General features: G+C 40.8%; 2 protein-coding genes across 3 annotated transcripts; one reads left to right on the top strand and one right to left on the bottom strand.

Annotated features, from left to right (window-relative positions):
- LOC143288494 (ketosamine-3-kinase-like) lies at positions 1 to 17,961 on the bottom strand. The gene is made up of 9 exons (XM_076597062.1): positions 17,807 to 17,961; positions 12,903 to 13,162; positions 11,432 to 11,515; positions 9,447 to 9,550; positions 8,565 to 8,724; positions 6,627 to 6,677; positions 5,802 to 5,943; positions 1,647 to 1,821; positions 1 to 635 (listed from the first exon to the last, which is right to left on the bottom strand). Exons 2-9 carry the CDS (start codon positions 13,071 to 13,073, stop codon positions 563 to 565), a joined length of 960 nt encoding a protein of 319 aa, XP_076453177.1. The 5' UTR covers positions 13,074 to 13,162; positions 17,807 to 17,961; the 3' UTR covers positions 1 to 562.
- Positions 14,143 to 21,233, top strand: LOC143288495 (zinc finger matrin-type protein 5-like). Of its 2 annotated transcripts, none has more exons than XM_076597063.1 (4): positions 14,143 to 14,500; positions 18,294 to 18,356; positions 19,898 to 19,972; positions 20,590 to 21,233. In XM_076597063.1, exons 1-4 carry the CDS (start codon positions 14,374 to 14,376, stop codon positions 20,871 to 20,873), a joined length of 549 nt encoding a protein of 182 aa, XP_076453178.1. In that variant the 5' UTR covers positions 14,143 to 14,373; the 3' UTR covers positions 20,874 to 21,233. The 2 variants fall into 2 exon arrangements, with proteins under 2 accessions (XP_076453178.1, XP_076453179.1); XM_076597064.1 differs by lacking the exon at positions 14,143 to 14,500 and adding an exon at positions 17,331 to 17,509.
- Positions 21,234 to 23,652: the final 2,419 nt, after the last annotated feature.

The raw sequence follows: 23,652 nt of genomic DNA, 5'->3' as shown, positions 1-23,652 counted from the left end.
GATGGGGGGGGGGAGAGTAGGGGGGAGGTGGTAAACAAGGGGTAGTGTATTGTGGCTTGGGGATGCCACAATCCAACCCATAACCTGACACTATAACACTAACGTGTAACAAAAATACCAAAATCAAATTCGGGTGAAATATTTTTTGGCAGTCACTCCGGGCAAGTCCATTTCTTCCAACGATTTGTGATTGGCAGATCAAACGCGCATTTCCACTATTTTCTTGTGTTCAGGAGCGTGCGGAATTGTCCATGGTCCTGTGTGTGTGGGTGTGTGTGTGTGTGCACGCAAAGTGAATAACTCAACACCACTCAGAAGCACACAGGGAGTTGATTATGCACCTCTTAATACATGTCGCACTGATCTCATTTTATCAAGGGTCAGCAGTCAAGGGGGGCAACTCACAGACAGCACAATAAGAACACTTTGCAGGTTTAGCTCAAGTCAATCGTCTCACCGGGTTTGGTCAGTTCTGGCGTCTTCAGGAAGTGTGAAATTGCTGTGTTGTTCCAAATATTATATCAATGGAATTAATATGCAGGGCAGTGGTTCAAGAGCACCTTCACATCTGCTTCATGTTCAGTGTTCTGAAGATGTTCATGGAACGGTGTTTGTATCCCGTGCCAAAGTGGTTCCTGCACACACACACACACACATGTAAAATGAGTGAGTATCTGCGGGTTAAAACTTTTGTTTTTAACTGCATTTTTTTTTTTCTAGTCCATCATGTCCGATGATGACGTAGACTGAGAAGCAGTTAAAACTTATAAAAAAAAAAAAAAGAGAAAAAAATCAACACACATACACACTCTCTCTCTCTCTCTCTCTCTCTCTCACACACACACACACACAAAGTAGTGAGTATTAACATGCAAACATGCCAAAACTTTAATTTGACTTCTGTGGAAAACAAAAGTCACCAGACTGATGTTTTTGTTTTCTTTTTCACTGTGTTTGTGAACTGCAATTCCCACATACACACCTGTGTAGATGTATGAATGGGCTTTTTAGTGCATGATAATGTTTATCCCACTATGTAGGCAGCTGTAGTCTGTTTGTATTGAAGGGGTATGCATGCTGGGCATGTTCTTGTTTCCATACCCCATCGGACGCTGACATGGTTTATGGAATTTTTATCGTGCGCGTTTAATCATCTGCGTGTGTGAACAGACGAAGGAGATTCATGCACTGACTGGTCTGGTTCCCCACCTTTCACCCACCAGGGGCCGTGACAGGGATTTGAATCCAGGACCCTCATATTGAGAGTCCAGCACTTTAACTACTGGGCTGTTGCACCTGCCACCAGACAGGTGTTGACTCCATGGAAAGTGTGTGTCCGGAAGATGGAGTAAGAAGACTGAGATAAATGTTTCACTACTGAACGACTGATTTTTATTTTTCAAATCAACACATGCACACTACGTCCCCCCTCATGTGCACATGCGTACGCACATACACACGTACAAGCGTGTGCGCACCTACAAACACAAACATAGCACACACACGTTCACACACATGCACACACACACACATATTCATATATCAAGAAGCGCGTTCACGAGCACACAGAACGAACACACATGCACGCACACTATGCCCCCCTTCCTCTTCCCCATACACACACCAGACAAACAAGAAGCTCTCACCAGTGGTTCAGGTAGTGGAAAAGCTGATACAACTGAAAACGACTGTCGAAGCCTTTCTCTCTGGGCAGCACTTTGAAGTAGCTGTCGAAAAAGCTTTGGGAGAAACCACCGAACATGGTGGCTATGCCCAGATCATACTCTGAGTGTCCGTAGAAAGAAGATGGGTCGAAAATCACTGAAAGCAAAACAAACCACACTGGGAAAAACAACAACAGATCAGTGTGAGGAACAGTTAAACCTGAACATCAGCTGTCTTCTACGCTCGATCTGACTGGTTAACCTTTCCCGTACGTCGCCTAAAATTTTGCGCGCCGTACATCGTGGGTGTGCAGAAACCCATGGTTTCTAAGAAGGAATGACCCCTCGCTGTACGTCGTGGGTGTGAAGGCACCCATGGTTTCTGTGTATGAACTAACCCTTCGCTGTATGTTGTGGGTGTGCAGGCACCCATGGTTTCTGTGTATGAACTAACCCTTCGCTGTACGTCGTGGGTGTGTAGGCACCCATGGTTTCACTGAAGAAATAAGACCTTGCCGTACGTCGTGGGTGCACAGTAACCTACACCTGTCCGTAAAGCAAATCTGACTTTTCTTCAGCAGACTTGCATGCGCAGTTTCCACTTGTGCGTGTAGGCTATTTACTCCAGTGCTTGACCAGGCGCACTGTGAATAAGTTTTGCCCGTGAGAAGAGAGTGTTGTTTTCTCTACTTTGAACAGATTAGGATAAGAATAAAATTTCTATATCAACTATCTTTCTTTTTTTAGCCATAGTCGGGTTTTCTCTACTTTGAACAGATTAGGATAAGAATAAAATTTCTATATCAACTAGATTTTAGATCAATTGATTTCAGACTTACAAAAATATCCAGTTCTTAGAAAGGCACTTTAATTCCAACTAGATAAAAAGCTATCAATCAGTTGCTCCCGATCATTCTCTACAAGAAAAACAGTCCATTCAATATTGTTGAAGATATCTAGTGCAATAAATATTGTCTTCTGAAATTAGTTACAACTTTAGAGTAAAACTTACCGCAGACTTGAACCGGGATACGATCAACAAAAGACAAGGTCACTCTGATCTCTCTCTGTAGCAAGCCCAAGTGACGTCACGTCGACAACGCGTGGCGCGCAAGCTTTGCATGGGTGGCTCCACACCCACGACGTACGGCGTGCAAGGTTTATTCTTTGGGAGTATGGGTGTCGTCACACCCACGACGTACTGGGACATTAATTGATTAATAACTTCTTTGTTTATGTATAAAAGAAAATAATGTTCAGTGGATATGTAGTAAACTATATTATGGACAAAGTCATGAAATTATGTGGAAGTGGCTTCAATATTACTTGAGTTACAGAGCAAAAACACTTGTCTGGGTGATTTCACACCCACGACGTACGGGAAAGGTTAAAATGGAAGCTGGGAACACATAACTATTCATACAGGCACATGCATATTCATATGCAAACAAAAACACATATACAAATACATGCAAATCCATACATACACATGTGCAACCCCCACACATGTATACACACATAATGCAAAAACACATACATATGTGCATGCAAAAACACACTTGCGCACACTCGCATACGCAAGTGAAAATATATACACATTCATAGAACAGAACACACACATACACACACACACATATATATATCTACACATACATACACACACACACATACAGAGCAAAAGTTTAAAAAGTCAATAGCTGATTAACACTGCATGCAGAACGGAACATAGTGAGTTTTGTGAGATATTAATTTAACCTTTCCCACACATATCTACACCAACTAAAATTGCTGTATGTCCTGGGTGTACAGTCACCCATGGTTTCCATGCTTTGCTGTATGTCGTGGCTGTACAGACACCCATGGTTTCTATGCGTTGCCGTTATTTGTGGGTGTACAGGCACCCATGGTTTCTATGCTGTGCTGTATGTCATGGGCGTACAGACACCCATGGTTTCTATGCTCTGCCGTATGTCGTGGACGTACAGACACCCATGGTTTCTATGCTGTGCTGTATGTCATGGGCGTACAGACACCCATGGTTTCTATGCTCTGCCGTATGTCGTGGACGTACAGACACCCATGGTTTCTATGCTGTGCTGTATGTCATGGGTGTACAGACACCTATGGTTTCTATGCGTTGCCGTTATTTGTAGGTGTACAGACACCCATAGTTTCTATGCTCTGCTGTACATTGTGGGCGTACAGACACCCATGGTTTCCATGCTTTGCTGTATGTCGTGGCTGTACAGACACCCATGGTTTCTATGCGTTGCCGTTATTTGTAGGTGTACAGACACCCATAGTTTCTATGCTCTGCTGTACATTGTGGGCGTACAGACACCCATGGTTTCTATGCTGTGCTGTATGTCGTGGGCGTACAGACACCCATGGTTTCTATGCTGTGCTGTATGTCGTGGGCGTACAGACACCCATGGTTTCTATGCTGTGCTGTACGTCGTGGGCATACAGACACTCATGGTTTCTATGCTGTGCTGTATGTTGTGGACGTACAGACACCCATGGTTTCTATGCTGTGCTGTATGTTGTGGACATACAGACACCCATGGTTTCTATGCTCTGCCGTATGTTGTGGACGTACAGACACCCATGGTTTCTATGCTGTGCTGTATGTCGTGGACGTACAGACACCCATGGTTTCTATGCTCTGCCGTACGTACAGACACCCATGGTTTCTATGCTGTGCTGTATGTTGTGGGCGTACAGACACCCATGGTTTCTATGCTCTGCCGTACATCGTAGGCGTACAGACACCCATGTTTTCTATGCTGTGCTGTATGTTGTGGGCGTACAGACACCCATGGTTTCTATGCTCTGCCGTACGTACAGACACCCATGGTTTCTATGCTGTGCTGTATGTCGTGGGCGTACAGACACCCATGGTTTCTATGCTGTGCTGTACGTCGTGGGCATACAGACACCCATGGTTTCTATGCTGTGCTGTATGTCGTGGGCGTACAGACACCCATGGTTTCTATGCTGTGCTGTATGTCGTGGACGTACAGACACCCATGGTTTCTATGCTCTGCTGTACGTACAGACACCCATGGTTTCTATGCTGTGCCGTATGTTGTGGACGTACAGACACCCATGGTTTCTATGCTGTGCTGTACGTCGTGGGCGTACAGACACCCATGGTTTCTATGCTGTGCTGTATGTTGTGGACATACAGACACCCATGGTTTCTATGCTCTGCCGTATGTTGTGGACGTACAGACACCCATGGTTTCTATGCTGTGCTGTATGTTGTGGACATACAGACACCCATGGTTTCTATGCTCTGCCGTATGTTGTGGACGTACAGACACCCATGGTTTCTATGCTGTGCTGTATGTTGTGGGCGTACAGGCACCGATGGTTTCTATGCTGTGCTGTATGTCGTGGACGTACAGACACCCATGGTTTCTATGCTGTGCTATATGTTGTGGGCGTACAGACACCCATGGTTTCTATGCTCTGCCATACGTCGTGGACGTACAGACACCCATGTTTTCTATGCTCTGCCATACGTCGTGGACGTACAGACACCCATGGTTTCTATGCTCTGCCATACGTCGTGGACGTACAGACACCCATGGTTTCTATGCTGTGCTGTATGTCGTGGGCGTACAGACACCCATGGTTTCTATGCGTTGCCATTTTTTGTGGGTGTACAGGCACCCATGGTTTCTATGCTCTGCCGTACATCGTGTGCATACAGGCACCCACGGTTTCTATGTGTTGCCGTTACTTGTGGGTGTACAGTCACCCAAGGTTTCTGTGAAGGAGTGTCAATGCGTTCTGTCACAAATATGAAGCAAATGAAGCACGCATACAGAAATAACAAGTGATCCCCATGGATCTTCTAATGCTCTACATCACTTTTTTTTTTTTTTAAACTGCAACGATGTAACATGTTGAGATGATACATTAGTAAGGTAACTACTTTTTGTGTGCTTATCAATGGTCTATCAGTGATTTGCTGAACAATCAGCATTGCAGCCCCAAGAGGAAGAAGGGCAAACAAAGAGAAGTGACTGACATCCTGACCTACAAACGCAGTGTCATCTCAGTGAGAGGTGACAGCCACTTCCCTGATGACAATACTTGTCAAAAGGCAGTCAAGGGATTCAAACTCACCCGGCTCATCGGCAGTCTCGCCAGCATTGCCGGACCACAGGTCTCCGTGCAGAAGGGCCGGGACGATGGTCAGTCCTGTGAAGAACTTGGGGATGTTGCGCTGCAGTACCGCCCACTCCTGGCCTGCTTCACGGTCGTTGTACTGTTTGTGAATCAAACCAGTGACTGTTATAATGGTTGTGAATCATACCACTGTCAGTTATACTGGTTGTGAATCATACTACTGGTCGTTATGTATTATAGTCATGTCCGTCTATGACCGTCAGAACAGCAGAGAAGGCAACTGATGTCCCAACTATCTGGGCTAGAATTTGATACAAGTGGACAGTGTTTGCCCAAGTTACGTCTCCGCTCTCAGCCAAGAGAGCCGGCAACGGGATGATTCCCAAAGGCCTACTAGCCCCCAAGGCTGCATCACTAAGAGACAGTGCAGTCTTGCTTCCCAGTTTGAGAGCCATAGTCTTTGATAAAAGACTTTAAATGAATTCCCATTGCTGCGGAGAAACCATACAGCACTCACTTTGCTGTTGGCCTAATTGTAATATGTAAATCTCTGATATAAGCGGAGTCCTGGGTTGTTACGCTGAGTGTGAATCATACCACTGACCATTCTACTGGTTGTGAAGCATATCACTGACCGTTATACTGATTGTGAACAACAGGCACACACACACACACACACAACTGACACAGACATACACATCTTACTCATACATACCACACTGCACACCAAACATGTATCACATACACAAACACAGTGTACTTTCATCCACACTTATCATGACTAAAGAGAGACAGAGACAGAGAGAGCATTCAATGGCATACCTCTTTCTGTATCAGAGTGATCTGCTGATCCAGTTTTCTTGCATATAACTCCTGAAACGAACACACAGACACTGTCACATAACTTCCCCAACTCATGAGTCATCTATTGTACAGTAACTCACGTGGAGGACAAACCTTATTTGACCCCATTGGCAAGAGAGGTAATGCCTTGTTTTTCAGTGCAATCAATTCGTTACTCTTTTCGAGATGGACAACACTGTTTAAATCATGTTATTTTCATAAATCTTGATTGTTTAAGAATTTTTCTAAAGTTTGCGGTAGATGAGACATTGCCATCGCCTCAGTCACACCGCAACATGCTGCTGTTTTCTCCAGATTTGCTGCACACCGGCGCACACTTGACTTACCAAAACTGAGAAAGCTCTGCCTTATTTTTATGGTCATTCTAGTTAATTCAGTATCCACTTTAAAATAATCAAATGCAGTAAACATGTCAACGGTGCAGTTCGTGTCATTCTAGGTGTACTGTCCAGAATTTGTATTTCTTTTCTTTTAATTGTGAACAAGAAAAATGATGTCATGACATCTTTAAACCCTAACATATGTTCAGGCAACTGAATGGGAAGAGCCCAAAATATATTTTCTGGATTCAGAGCCTTAACGAAGTCAGCTGTTCACGATCCAGAAATACAGCTTAATCCGGAAGACTTAAACTTTTCATTAGTATGAGTGGAAAGATTTTTTTCACTATGTTTATTCCAAATTTAGTGTTGACAAAGTATTACCAGAGAAAACAAATTTGTCAAAGTTTACCATGGACACACTGACAGACAGACACATGGACACAAAGACAACCGAACACTGAGTTATTACACAGACTCACAGACAGACAACAGGAGAAATAATGGGTTGTCCCTGGGTCTCAAGGAAGACTTAATTGTGTGTCTATCTATGGGAGTGCCTCTGCAGGCCCAGTCTGAATTTGCAGAGTGGTGAGCATACACGGCATTGGAAGTCTGCTGATGTTGCAGGGAGAAGCAAGGTACCAATTTTAAGTATGTTAAAACCACACTGAGAATAAAAAAAATGTAAAAGTCACACACAGACAGAGAAGAAAATGACAACTATGGAAAGAACATCATACATAAAATTTAATGTTTACCTACCGCTGGAAGAAAGAAATGTACAGAACGCAACAAGCAGGAAGAGGAATCTAAGTAAGTGACAACCGTCCACAGAAAAGTAAGGTTAAAGTACGTATCTGCCATGCCTCCCATTCCAAACAATCATACCGGAAAAAAAAGAAAGAAAGAAAAACAACAACAAAAAATGATGACTTTATTTTGCATTTCTACCCAGAAAAGTAAATATGTGTGAACTTCACCTCCGATTAAATCATCATTTCTTTTTTTGTGGAGCCGACCACAAAGGGTCCATGGCAGGGCTTGAATACTTGTAAATTCTTAAAACCCATCAAAAAGAAACCAATATAATGTTTAAAGCGCCAAATAAAATTACATTAGAAATTTCTAATTCACCCATGACTTGTTCAGTCCTTGTAAAATTTACCTGTCATATGAACACCTATTCATGGTCATAAGAGTCAAAGTGAAACCAAAATATTGTTAAAGGGTCAATTAAAAATACGTTGTATGACAGTCGTGTCCAACTTTGACCATCAGAACAGCAGAGAAGGCAACTGCTGTCCCACTATCTGGGCTAGAGTTTTATAAAAACTGGAGAGTGTCTTGCCACTCTCTTGGCCAAAAGAACATAAGGACAGTTAGTGTTAGGATGGTCCTCAAAGGCCAACTAGCTCCCAAGCCTCCTAGTTTGAGAGTCAAAGCCCTTCACAGAAGACTACACTGTAAATGAATTCCCACTGAAGTGAACAAACCATCGATCATACAGCTCTCTCTCTTTGCTGCTGGAAATTTCCAATTGACCCACGTCTTGTGTAGTCCAGGTCAAATTTACCTCCCACGTGGACGTCCACTCGTTGTTCTGAGGGATGTATCCACAGCATGTGGTCACGGGGAAACCGAACTCCTTGACAGCTGTGGCCCCGCCCCCCTTGTGCACGGACTGAGCCCCGGCTGTGTCCTTGGCGGCCAACTCCGCGTTATGCCTGTGAAGTCTGAAACAAAGGGTTAACACCACGTCAGTCAACGAGTGCAACACCTGACAAACAGGCAGTTAAACACAACAACATGCACCTAACATAATAGGCCAAGTCTTGAGAATATACATAAATACTTTTGATTCACTGATATATGGATGCTTATATTGTGCCTATTCTAGGTCAGAGACCAAGATTGAAGCACTTTACAATCAAGGAGTCATTTGCACAACAGGCTGCTTACCTGTGTAGAGCCGACTGAAAACTGTCTTTGGGCGCTCATCATTCGGTTCTTGTGTCATTCAGTCAGGCTTCGTACACACACACACAAACACACACACACACACACACACACACGTGTGTATGCCAGAGTAGATTTTCCTACGAAATTTTGCCAGGGACAACTCTCTTGCTTCCGTGGGTTCTCAGTTTTCCGTGCACAAAGCACACGCTACACACAGAACCTGTTTATCATCTCATCCGAATGACTAGCATCCAGACCAAATAATCTTTCAAACAGTAAGCAAACAAACTCAGGAAAAAAACATTCAGATATAGAAATAAACAAAGAGATACTGACTAACAAATGATCGATAGTTCCATGTGGACTGTCGACGCTGGGATTGCAACAGACGAACATGGGTGTGGTGTGACTGTGTATGGGAGACTCGCAATGAGCAGTGTGGATGTACTGCCATTGAAATCAGTGTCAGATGGTGAGGAGGAGAAAACAAAATTACCTGGCCAGTTGATCGCCTAAAGTGGCCGCTTTGGATTGCAGACTTCCCACGATGTCCAAATTCTCCATCACGAAGGCCGCCCCTCCACTAGGGATGGATACCACCTGTACAGAGTGTTGAGTTGTGTTGTATTGTCTTGTACTGTGCTGTACTGAGTTCTGTTTTGTATTGCATCGTACAGTATTGTAAAGTTGATATACTGTATTGCACCACATCAAATTGTATCTTTTTGTGTTTTATACAGACAGTATTACTTTTTGTCATTTCGTTTTGTTCTATATTGTATTGTTGATGTACTTTATTGTATCATACTGATTTGTATCATATTGTACTGTATTGTATTGTACTGTATTCTATCTTATCGCACTGATTGTATTGCATTTTGCTACACTATGTCATAGTACAGTGTATCGTACTGAATCATACTGTATTTTCTTTTATCATTCTGCACTGTATTGAATCTTACTGTATAGTATAATATTGTAACGTATTTTATCGTATCGTATGGTATAATTCTTGTAATGTGTCATTCTGTAGTATGTTGTATCATACTGTATTGCATCGTATCACATTGTACTATATAGTGCTGCATCGTCTAACCATGCCCGAGTGGTGAACAAAGGGGTTACAAAAGAATGACTGAATTACTGAATTTACAGGATTGAAAGAGAAAGGATAGAAAGAAATTTAGATCGTCACACAGACCGGAGACATATGGAGGCCAGTCACAAAAGGTTTCCTATTGTTTTATTTTACAATGGTTCTAAGAAAAGCTGAAGAAGAAAAGAAGATAAGAAAGAAGATAAGAACAACAATGCAGTCCTAAGTACGTTAAATCAGAACAGGCATCACTGAACACCACCGAAGTGACTCAGCAGCAGTGCAGGGTATCCTCTGGTGTGTGGCCTCCTGGTGACCTAACATCGATGGTTCACAGTGGACTGCCGATGCTGGAACTGTGATGGACGAACCCGGGTGTGGCCGTGTATAGGGGAATCTAAATGAGCGGCGTGGGAGTAATGCCACTGAAACGGTGCAGAAGAAGACAGTGCAGTTGAATGTCAGGCAGGTGACTGTGTGCAACACTCGATATGTGCTTGCGTGCAACACCTCTGTAAGTGACTGGCGGATGCCTAACAGCTTTCATTCAATCAATTTTTTTAAAATAGCGTCACACCACACAAATTACATCAACAGGTCAATGGTTGGACACCGTCACTGAATGTAGTAAAACTGTCATCCACTTCATGGCATGTGCTGTGAGATGCACTATGGTTATCGTAGCCATCTAAGCGCTCGGCTACATCGTATTACATTTTGTCACAACAAATTTCTATGTGTGAAATTCAAGCTGTTCTCTTTTTGGGAGAGTGCATCACCAAAGAACAGCGCATATATACATACATAAATAAATAAATAAACATACATATATAATACAAGCATCAATGGACACATGTGGCAGTCAAAGCGCTCCACAGTCCACAGTGCTCAACCAGTTTGCCCATGCCACCCCATCGCATGGAGTTATAAACAAATGGATCCTGATCCCATCGTCTGTCAGCATGTCAGAGGTCTCTTGCCACTATTTGCCACCATCTTGGTCTGTCCCCTCTTTCTCCAATCTTGGCTTGAAATTCTTGTCCCCGGGGAGCTTCAATACTTGTCCCAGCCTGTGGAGATGCTGTCAGCAGATGATGGCTGACAAGGTAGGCAGCTGGATCTGTATCCTCTTTATTCAAAATAAAATCAAGCCAGTTGACGCCGAGGATCTCCCATACGCATTTGGTGCTGACATCAGAGAACCTGACGGGAATGATCCACCAAAGGCATGGGAGTGAGTGGAGTGGAAACTGAGGTCACCATGACAACAGGGCATGAAAGGCCAGAGACTCTGGCACATTAAAATAAAATGATGATAAATAAAGGAATGCAGTCACTGTGTTTATTCTAAAAGGAATGTGTACATTATTCTGTGGATATCATACCTTGATAGGCTTCGGCGCCTTGACCACACCCACGGCAATGATGGCTTCCAGACTTTCCACCTCTCCATCAAACATCATCTTGGCCTGCAGACAGAAATGAGACAGTGGAGTGTGTGTGTGTGTGTGTGTGTGGGGGTGTGTGTGTGTGTGTGCGTGTGTCTATCACTGTGTGTGTGTGTGTGTGTGTGTGTGTGTGTGTATCACTGTATGTGTGTGTTTGTGTGTGTGTGTGCGCATGTGCACATGCATACATCAATGTGTATATGCGTGCATGTGTGTGTGCGCACGCATACATCAATGTGTATGTGCATGTGTGTGTGTGAGTGTTTGTGTGCATGCATGCGCATGTGAGCATGCATGCATCTGTTTGTGTGTGTGTGTGTGTGTGCACATGCATGCTCATGGCTTTAAACATCAATATTATGCAGGCAGTTTGATAGCCGCAGGCAGATTTATTCAGCCTCAGTCACATTACAATAAAAACTACCAAAAGCACATGTCAAATGCACATTGTCATCTCAGTCAAATGATAAACCATTGTTGGACACTTTCATGTATCTTGTTTATTCAAAAATATATTAAGTGGAAAAGCTGACGTCCTCAGCATGGCTTAGTCTTATTTGCCCCAAGGAGCTAAATGGTTAAGATAAGGTGCAATAAACAGTGTTTTGTGGTTTGTCTTGATGATTTTTTTTCTTTTCTGTAAATGCTACAGTTTTGTGTTGATGCCGGTTGGGCATTTGTATGGTTTGACAGTCCTGATATGGCCCTGTCTGGTCAGCTGGACTGTAAGCAACAATAAACAATAAACAGCATGTTGAGTCAATGCAAAGTGCAGGCATGTAGACCCCCCTTTTCTATAACAGAAACAAACAGATGTCATGTAATATATATAATTTATGTGGATAAGTCTGCACACTTCGATGCTTTCTTGATTCTCAAATGGTTGGAAAACACTATGACTGTTGGTGGGATGTTGAATGCTTGAATCAGGGATACAATACATCATTCTTATAAAATTCACATACACTCTAGAAGTCTAATTTCCTGAATTTTCTCTTCAAGTCTGATTATTGTAGATGGCATAAAACAGCACATCTGTGCATTGATATGTAGCTCTTTTTCTTTTTTTTTTAATTGAAAGGAAGTGAAATACTGTCAGTACAATATCATGTCTTTTATATCTATTCCTCAATATGTTTGTTGTCATGCTTAATCATAATGTCACATATTTCATATTCTCGTTTTCTTGCACGCTGCTGGACTGATATTTGTGATTCAATGTGTACACATATATATTTCAATGTGTACACACACACACATATATATGTGTGTGTGTGTGTGTGTGTGTGTGTGTGTTAGTGTTATTGTACCCTCCACACCCAGAAGCGGTAAAAAATAAAAATAAAAATAAAAAGATTATTATAGGGTACACATTTCTTTGACTCCATGAATCATTCCGACAGCTTACACCTTCTTCCATGTTGGTCTTGATGAAAACTTTGCCACTGTCCGTATCACAGGTCTTCCCTTCACTGATGCAGCCCCCACCGCTGCGACCCATGAACTTCAGCTTGCTGGTGTTCAGCTCCTTCTTCAGCAGCTCCGTCAGTTCGGAGTCCCCTGCCGCCTTGGCCGCCATGCTGGGTCTGCTGCTCTCTGTTGTTGCTGCTGCTGATCTCCCTTCCACACTCCAATTTCAGTGTTGTCAGTGTTGTTGTCGTTATTATGCTGCAGGAATCACACGTGAGCCATGAAGGCTTTGCCACTTATTGTTGTTGTGTATACAAATATATATCTCTCTCTCTATATATATACATATGTGTGTGTGTGTGTGTGTGTGTGTGTGTGTGTGTGTGTGTGTGTGTGTTTGTGCTGTCACTTTGGTGCACCTCTTCAGCACAGCAATAAGCACCATATCTTATTGAATAATAACATATTCTCTTCACAAGAAAAGTTAATGCTTAAAAGAATGCGAGCATGGAATGGAAAATGTCACACTTTCACAACCAAACCCTCCTACTCGCACACTTTACACATGTATACCCACAAATGCTGAACGTGTAAATACCACACAGAGACAAACACATTTCAATACACACAAGTATCCATACACATATGAATGCACACGAAAACCTGCATAAACTATGTAAAAATAGCATCTGAAATAATATTTCAAAGATAGACCCAGTACTGTTAAAACTGCGCTTACATACTCGCTGGGTAGATAAACTGGATGGTTTGAGAATGGTGTCTGAGAGATAACACACACAAACAGCCATACACAATCACTCCCATCACTATCAGCAATAGAAGAAAACTACAACATCTCTTCAACAACAACCAACCAAAATGAGTGATGTCTGTCACGTAATAACACACTGCACTGATGGACGTGAGGAGAACTATATATTGGCCTTTGCCCAAAAGAGAGAAAGAAAAAAAAGAAGGAAAAAGAATGTAAAAAGAAAAAAAAAATTCCACGTCAGTCTACCTCTGCGCATTAAAGTCCCCACCACATTTCATTCAGAGTCTGGACGACCATGACCCGAAAAACTCCCGATATCGAAACTTAAAAGAAACAAAAGATGAAGAGTATCTGATCCATTTAAAAACGTAACAAATGGGAATCATACATATTGTCGACCAAACACAAAGGTGTTTTTTGTTGTTGTTTTTTATCCTTTTTTTTCCCGAGCAATGCAGATTTTTTGCACAGCTAATTGTGTGTTTCTGTTGTCATGCCTTCTATTTTTTCATCTAAAAAACATAAGATAAACAAACCCTGATCATCTCAAAAGAAAACTTTGACAGGGAAAATACGCCATTTGGAAAATGTATTTTTGAGAAGTTTACAATGTGGGAGCTGGAAAAGTGAGATCTGTTGAATCAAACATCGAGTTTGTCGTGTGAGAGCTCTCACACAGTGCAAGTTCTCGAAAATGGGAAGAAGATACTACTGTGACTTTTGTGACAAAGCGTTCGCCGACAACCCAGCAAGCAAGAAAAATCATTTCAATGGAGCCTATCATCAACAGATGAGGAAAGCGCATTATGATGCTTTCAGAGGTAAGAATTTTCAACTGATGTCGACGTTGTGGCTATGTGAGAAAAGAACTGGGGGTTTTGATTCTGCAATCAAATTATTAGTTTTTAGTCTTCCACCAGTTTCTGTTTCATCTTGAACCACTCTTTGGCGTCCTGATATCTGACGACCTCGTCGCACACACCACCAAAAAAGCCAACACCACCTTAGGCATCTTCATCATATCATATCAATATCATATCAATAATTATTAAGGCGTGTATGCCTGATAAGGCATCTTGCCGCTTGAAGTAGGGAAGAAAAAGAGAGTCCCTTCATATAACTTCCATGAGGGAACTCTCTTTTATTATAAGCATTTTTCAAACATTGAGTGCGCAATGCTTGTCTGTTGTCAGTTCATATACATGTCAAAAAATAGATGAGTTTTGTATTTAAAATTCTGTAAATGAATGTCAAGATAATTTTCAGAAGTCTATTCACTGTTCCTGCGCAAACTGCAAAACAACATTTGTTACTCTGTCAGTAAAAAGATGTGCAAATCTGGAAGTTTTAGTTGAAACTTTTAACAGTGTGTGGGAATGGCGGTTGGCCTCTTGTAACACTGTGCTCTCATTGAATGTAAACAAAGAATCTTTCTACAATCATATAATTGGTGAGTCATTTTAAACATCTCTATTAAATCACCACACAGTCTTCTATACTCTAAACTAGGTAACTGAAGTGCTTGCAATCCAGTTTCATAGTCCATATCAGCAAAGCCAATAATTCTTTTGCTTTTAGTAAATCTTCATTGAACATTTTCAATACTGTCTATAGCATGTCACTATATGTTTCACTAAGCCCTGATTCCAAACATCATTCCCATGTTCCAAGACTGGCCTGACTAATGACTTAAATAATGGCCACCATAGTGTTCTTACTTTCTAGTTCTACACAGTATATTCCCAACTAACATTCCAGTCAATCTACTGGGTTTTTTTAAATGGTTTTATTTATATGAACATCAGAAGAGAGATCAGAGTCAACAATGACCCCAAAATCTCTCTCAGATGAAGTCTCCAGCAACTCAGTACCATCCATATGGTACTTAAAATGTGGATTATTCCTCCCTACATGTAAAACATTACATTTATTGCTATTAATTTAATCCTGCGATGATATCTACACACTGTCCCGTACACTACAAAAGAACAGAATACATATATTGCCCTTGTCAAATCTGTCATCATGGAATTGGAATATGGGGTGGTTATATGGGACCCATACCATCAAGGCAACATTGACAAACTAGAATGTGTTGGAAATCATGCTGCCCGATTCATAACAAGGGACTGCTGCTCGAGGGGCAGTATGACAACCATGCTGCAGGGCCTTCAGTTCCAGATCCTACAAGACAGATGCCGAGGCCTCAGGCTGACCTTCAGTTGAATGGTTCAGGGGTCTGTGGCAACACTGCCATCAAATAGGTATTTACAGCGCCCTTTAGACCCACACAAATAAGACAAACGTCATGGACAGCCTAGACGCTACAGTGACTTTATCATGCAAAACATCTTCGAATGATCAGCAGTTAACAACAGCACATGATTTGTAGTGCCATCATCCAGTGCTGAACAATATATAGAAAAGTCTCCATTTTCATTGGAATAACACCTCCATCCGTGGCAGTTATAGTCAGTCTTGACTCCAGCAATGTACTTACCCAGATCCAGATCTTTGAAAAACAAGAGTTGCCATTTTGGGGTACTGATTGATTAATTGATTGATATGGATACATTTCGTGCTTTTCCTTGGTCAGAAACCTAGCTCTAACCACTTTGCAAACATGGATTTAATTATACAACAGTTTGCCTACCTGGGTAGAGCTGACTTAGACTGTTAGAGGGTCTGCCTTTAGGTGTTTGTCATTCATTTCCTGTGTCATGCTTGCGTCGGGGTTTTCAGTATATAATATGCACACACACAGACACACAGACTCAAACACACACACACACACACACACACACACACACACATCACTGCAGACTCAAACACACACACACACACACACACACACACACACACACACACACATCACTGTCATCAGAGTGGGTTTTACAATGAAATTTTCCCAGAGACAGCTCTCTTGTAATTGCTGCCATGGGTTCTTTTCCATGCGTTAAGTTTATGCTACACATGGGACCTTGGGTTTATCATCTCATCTGAAAGACTAGTGTCCAGCCCACGACTTAAGGTCTAGTGAAGGGGTGGAAAATTCTGGCAGGTGTGGGGTTTGATCCTGAAGCTTCCTAGGTGAACAGGTTATCACAGTATTACACCACTCTATTTAATTTTTTATATGTTTTACACTTTTTCACACAACTTGTGCACACACACTGGCCTCAGCATAATCTATTTTTCACCCACATGCATGCACTTGCTCATGAAGTATGCATTCACACAGATGACCAGGCTGCAAGTATGCTTGTGTGTGTGAGTGTGTGTACATGTATTTTTATTTATAAATCATTGAATGAAGTCTTGACCAGAGCACATTGCTTGAATCACCTTTGAATGATCAAACCACCTTGTTACTTTTAGTTGAGGAGGAATGTGGCACAATGGTTAACTCTCTTCGGACGAAGGAATGCTCATGCATTCCTACACAAAACGTATTCATTTTCGGACGAAGGAATGGAATAGCATTCTTCGAAAGTAAAATTTCATCACACGCTGTACACGTGATTTTGTGATTAGCCAAGCAAAGTGTGCTATTCTGGGTCACTCCACAATCGAACAGTATGATTGGTCAGCCCGGCATGTGTGGCCTGTCTCTCACACACGCTGACAAAGTCACTGACCGGTCATCTGCTCGCGTACCAGCCTGTTAGCAAAGCGGGCTCTTCTCAGAATGTTGTGAAGCGAACAAGGCAGCGACGGCAATGTTTTAGGGTTGCCGAAGTACTTGAAATGCTACAAACTGAAGGGTCGGACATGGAAGAGGTGGATGATGACGAAGAAGAAAGCGAATTTAATGCAGGAAGCGAGCATGGGTATGGTGATTCGGGGTGAAAAATTGGCAGTATTTTCTACATATGGCAAAACTGTAAAAATAAGATGAGAAATTTAATTATTTTATATGTACTAGCTCAACACGTAATAAACCAGTTCTGAAAGTTTCATTTTCTTACACAGTATTTTGTATTTTTTGTAATTTTTTTCCAAACCCTTACAAATGGGCCATCTGTGGGGAAAAGCATTGGAGAAAACTTGTCGTCCCGAGTGAGTTAAGACGCTCATCTGCCAATACAGAGAGTCAGTGAGGGTCTGGGTTCAAATCCTGCTCTTACCTTTTCTCCCAAGTTTGACTGGAAAATCAAACTTAGCACCTAGTCGTTAGGATGAGATGATAAACCAAAGTCCTGTATGCAGCATGCACTTGACCAGTTGACTCCTTGAAAAAGAACCTGTGGCAATGAGAGTGTTGTCGTCTGGCAAAATTCTACAGCAGATTCCACTCTGGTAGGTACACAAATTACATATATGCATGCACTCAAGGCATGACTAATCGCGTTTGGTCATGCTCCTGGTCAGGCATCTGCCTTGCAGATATAGCGTAGCATTTGGATTTGTCCGAACGCAGTGACGCCACCTTGAGAAATTGAAACTGAAACTGAAAACAGTTGTATAGAAATAGAAAATTATTGGAATTATTCATAAATTTATAATTAATATATATATATATATATATATATATATATATATATATATATATATAGATAATTGATTTTAGAATCACTGTATGTTTTTATTAACTACATTAGCAAACTGTTGCAGATCCAGCATCCATTCTTGCTGCAGAGACGGCCAAGAAACCCTGTCGCAGATTTCAACAGACAGGTAGGTCTGATTTCTTGAGAAGATCAGGTTTGTTCGTGTTCATCTTCTTCCAGATCAAATTGGGCTTTGCAAAAAGTAAAAGTTACATTAACTTTGATTAAGTTTCATGTTGGGCTTAAAGTTAAATTCACCTTTGTTAGGTGATTTGATATGACTGGGAATTCACCTAAGGCAGGACCCATTGCCGAGGAAATTATAATTGAAAGATATTAATGCAGATATATATATTTTTTAAAAACCTTTTCTTTGAAAAAAACAAACAAAACAAGAAACATTTTAAGTCCTTTTCAGTTCAGTTGAAATTAATACTTTTATCAGTCCACTGTATGAAATTATTATTTTTCATGATTTCGATTCTTATGATTTTGCAAAGATGATGGATGAGCAAAAAACTATAAGTAAAAGATATCCCAGTTACACCTCAAACTGATGAACAGGATCTGATTTGTCTGATTTTTAATTTTAGTGAATCAGGTCTGATGTCAAATGTGATTGGGAATATTAAGAGTATTTAAAATTGCTATTATACTTATAAAATTAATCTTGTTGATACAATGATAGGACAAGAGTATAAATTGTTATCAGTTTGCTTTGTATGAATGTGATTGTCAATTAGAATTAAGAGTTTTAAAATAAATTACATTTCATCTTCTATAAATCTGTATTGTATTGATTTGTTTTAATTATCATATGATTTATTGTTAACAGAAGCTGCACAGCATATCTGTACATTTGTATAGATCTTTATTTCCATCATGGAAAGTTTAAATCATGATCAGCATTTTAGTTCTCTGTAGAGAGTTGTTAAAATCATAGAGTGACTGACAATCATAAATCTGATTTTGACTGCTGCTTTGAGAGATAGTTTTCAAAATCTATGGAGACATGCTCAAGAGGCGAGTAGTAAATGATTGTTTTATCGAAATTTCAAAAGTGGATTTGGTAGAGAAAAATATATAAGTCAAATGCCTGATAATTACGTTATCAGCTTCTTCAGATTTCGAAGTAGTAATCATAAGCTGGAAATAGAAACAGGGTGACACAAAGGCATACCACGAGAGTTACGAGAGTTACGACTTTGTAAGGTTTGTAACATGTCTGTGATTGGGGATGAGTTTCATTTTTTAATGGAATGTCCCAATTATGATCAGTTACGGAATAGATATGTTCCTAAAAAATATTTGTCTCCAAAATCGGTTTTTAATTTTTGTAATATGCTCAAAGGAGGCAAAAAAAATCATTTTAGCTGTAAGTAAGATGATTAGATTTGCAAATGTTGCCTAGTTATACTTTTGGAGTTAAAAGACATTTGTGTTTTCTCAGCTTTTATGTGACATTGTTGTATATTTGGAAATGTTTGTTCTGGGCATGAAAACATTATTTTACAGTAATCCTCCATACTCCAATAGGAGTGAAAGGATAATTTAAAACTTGAAACTTGTGTGTGTGCGTTACGTGTGTGTGTGTGCGTGTGCGTGCGTGCGTGTGTGCGTGTGTGTACACACAACTATGTGTGTTTATTTATTTATTTTTGATCACAGGTTTCTGTGATTATGGTGATGGGTGTCGCTTTTCACACATGACGGATGAGAAGAGAAGAGAACTGGAGGAACAGTGTAAGTTTGTGTATTTTCCTTTTTGACAAATCTCTGTTTCATTCTGTCTGCATGTTCCTGTGTACACAGTTCTTCTAAACTGGAGGGAAAGAAAGATATGAGGGGGATGATTTGTGTGTGTGTGTGTGTGTGTGTGTGTGATACCCATTAGATGTTTGGGGAAAAAAAAAAAGAAAAAAAAAAAGATCCAGACCATAGAATCATTTAATTTTAAACAATAGTTTCTTTTACCACATCCAAAGCCTTTAAGCATGTGACACATCTCTAATATTTACTTATCATATATCCCCATGGAGTCTCACTCTCACACACACACACACCACATTCCAGCAGATCATACAACAATACACCCATACATATGCTGACTTACACCTATGAATTTACACATACACTACACAACTTCACATGCATGCGCATACTCACACACATACACAAACACAATCACAATGACACACATGCCACATACCAGCAGATGCACCAAAGTATACACCCCTACATATAACTGACATACACATGTGGATTCGCCTCCCCAACCACACACACACACACTCACATCCTCTCTCTGTGCTTTACACATAACAACAATTCAACCTTTCTCCACGTTTCCTTCTACGCAGGTCGACAGAGCCAACAGCAGAAGCGTCATCAGACCTCTTCTTCCGCAGCAGTGAGCGACCAGCCTTCTTCGGTCGTGCTCGGGGACGTGGATGAATGGCTGGCCAAGCGTGCCAAACGCCAGGAGAGCGCCGACGCTGGGGGCCGGAAGGGAGGGAGACGGACTCTGCTGCCCAGGTACTGCCTGCCTGCACACCTGGCCGCTGCCTCCCCCGACCTCCCCCCCTCCTTGCTACCCCCCACCAAGGACGACTTTGTCGGTTTGCCTCTGCTGGAGTGGGGGTAGGAAAGGGGTTTTGATGGGGTGGTGTGGTTTGTTAGTTGGACGTTGTTTTTGTTTTTTTATTTTTTGTGTGCTGTGTAAGAGATATGTTCATATTGCAACAGAGGGAGAGAAAACGAAAAGCAAAGAAAAAAAAAAGCCAAGCCAACATTGTTGCACTCTCCATATATGTAAGAAAGAGAGAGAGAGAGAGAGTGTGTGTGTGTATGAGGGTTTTGATTGTTTTAGATTGTTAATTTGGCCTTCTGGGAGGGAAAGCAATCATTTACCATTTCTGAAATCCGGATAAGGAGTGTCTGTGTGTGTGTGTGTGTGTGTGTGTGTTGCATTTTGAATACTATTATTAAAGTTATGTCCAGTATGTGTGTTTGTGTGTGTATGTGAATGACTTTTTCTTCTGTGTGTGTGTCTAAAATTGACCTGAACACAACTTAGGGTTAATGTCACAGAACACAAAGAGGGTGTAACCTGGAAATGGTATTTGATGCACACACACACACATGCACGCGCGCACATACACACACACCAAAATTCTCATGGTTTTTCATTGTATTATTATTTTCATATTGACAGTAATTAAAAAAAACAACAACAGAATACACCTCATAAATTCATCGTCCACTTATATTTGAAGACAGGAGAAAGTAATCCCAACAAGAGAATTATGTTGCTCAATGTTATTTCATGCTAAATGAAGACATACAACACCAACATAGGCTGATCCTGGCTGTGTGTATCTCAAAAAATTAATCATGAAAGAAAACACATCTGGAACCAAACATGTTGAGTAATTAGTATGAAAATAATAATAATCATCATCATCATAAGATATAGCATGTGTTTTCTTTTCATTCTATCATATTTCTTTTCAAGATAACTTCAGTAGATTGTAAACAGGTTATAAAGTTTTGGTTTGTTATTGGAAGTTGTTATTTTGGAGGAAGAAAAACAAAAACAAACAACTACCTGAAGCCAACTTAGTACACTTCAAGTTCTGATTGTATAATAAATACATGAGTATAAACTTGTAGTACAACCATTTAAGTTATATCCAAAATACATGTATTGATTGAGAACTGTAACTGACAGTGTTACAGAATTAAGAAATGTTTAATCTGAAACAAACAATAAGTCATACTACAGTAAAAAAAAAAAAAAAAAAAAAAATTAAAGTACAGGCGAAGGAAATAGGAAATGGAGAAAATGTACTACTGTATCACAATATTTCTCTTGGTGCTGTTGCCCATGAGATTGTAGATGAAATATGTCTGAGCCATCATAACCACTGCTGCTTGCTGTTATTCCAAATGCTCTCACCTCTGTTGTCGGGAACAAAACCCATCAGGATCCGATAAATGGGACAGATCTGGCCCAATAAAATTCAAAGTGCCTGTATTAGATCCTGCACATTTTCCCATATTTCAAATCAGAAACCTAGAGTTCCAACAATTGCATAGCAACATAAGATTAAAGAGCTTACGCATGCACACATCCGTAACCCCCCCTCCCCTCCAATCCACACACAAGCACACACGAACTGTCGTACTGCCAGTTGAAATCCATTACAGTAATTTCAACAAAGCATGCACACTTTTTTGACACGATCACCCATCATCCATATACATGTAAAAGAGAGGAAGACAAGCAAATTCATATCTTGTAGTTGTACACTTCTCTTCGATGAAAATCCGGCATCTTGACAAGAACATGAACCTTTCGTGTGTACTTGTAAAGTTCACACGCATCTGTATAACTGTTCTATGTGCATCTTGTAGAATAATGCGTATCTGTCAAAACTAAATGACAAACAAGAGGACGTGCAATTTAATGAAATGTATCGGAAGTCATTAAAAAAAAAAAAAAGTATTCTGATCCGTATATAATGTTCTAAATTACTTTAGCTTTATCTTGGAGGTTGTAAATACGGTATTTTTTTCTCTTTTTAATATACCAGTTTAAATCAGTATGAAGATATAGAGGAAAATGAATTTACTTTATTCTGGGATTGTAAGTACTGTCAAGAACATAGCAGTTTCAAAATCCACAGTGTGACAGAGAAGAAAGCCCAGGGCACTGAAGAGATGAAGGAGAACTGAAGTGCTCATTCCCACAAGATGAACCCCAAATGACACACACACAAACAGAAACACAAGCAACCGAGAAGTATGGACGGCAAACCTGTGCTGACAAATCTGGCGTCACATTCTGACTGTAGACACACAAAACCAGAACTGAAGACTAAAGTCCAAGCAGAAGCACGCAGCCTGTTGGGAACTCTGGATACAGATCAAAGCAGCAAGCTCTGAGTAACTAGTGCCATGTTTCCAACACTTCTCTTCCTTTTCCTCAGTCATTCTCTGTCTCTCTACCCCTTCCTATTTACTTTTCACCTTCTATCACACAAACATTCAAATAATACAAGGGCACACACATGAATACGCACATCTAAGACTTTCTTTTACACACACACAAACCCTTGTGATATATGATGGTAATAATAAATGCGATACGTTGTCCTCTCAAAAGTTGTACATGAGCCTCATCCTCCTATGTGACCTTTCTTCTTTAATAATCGTGTTTCAGTTGAGTATTATTATTATTATTATCAATCTTTTAGATCTTTAATAACCAGTTACACTTCTAGACTAATCCACTTCTGCTATATCCACCCCCTGCTACCTACGAGTATTTCTATAGGAGACCCTTTTAAGCATGCTAGCTAAAAGGCTAAATTATAACATTATTTTGTTTATGCTTGTGAGCTACAAACAAAAATACAACA

This window comes from Babylonia areolata, chromosome 12 (assembly GCF_041734735.1).
Source record: "Babylonia areolata isolate BAREFJ2019XMU chromosome 12, ASM4173473v1, whole genome shotgun sequence".
In the NCBI taxonomy this organism is placed as follows: domain Eukaryota; kingdom Metazoa; phylum Mollusca; class Gastropoda; order Neogastropoda; family Buccinidae; genus Babylonia; species Babylonia areolata.
This window is presented reverse-complemented; position numbering and strand designations above follow the sequence as displayed.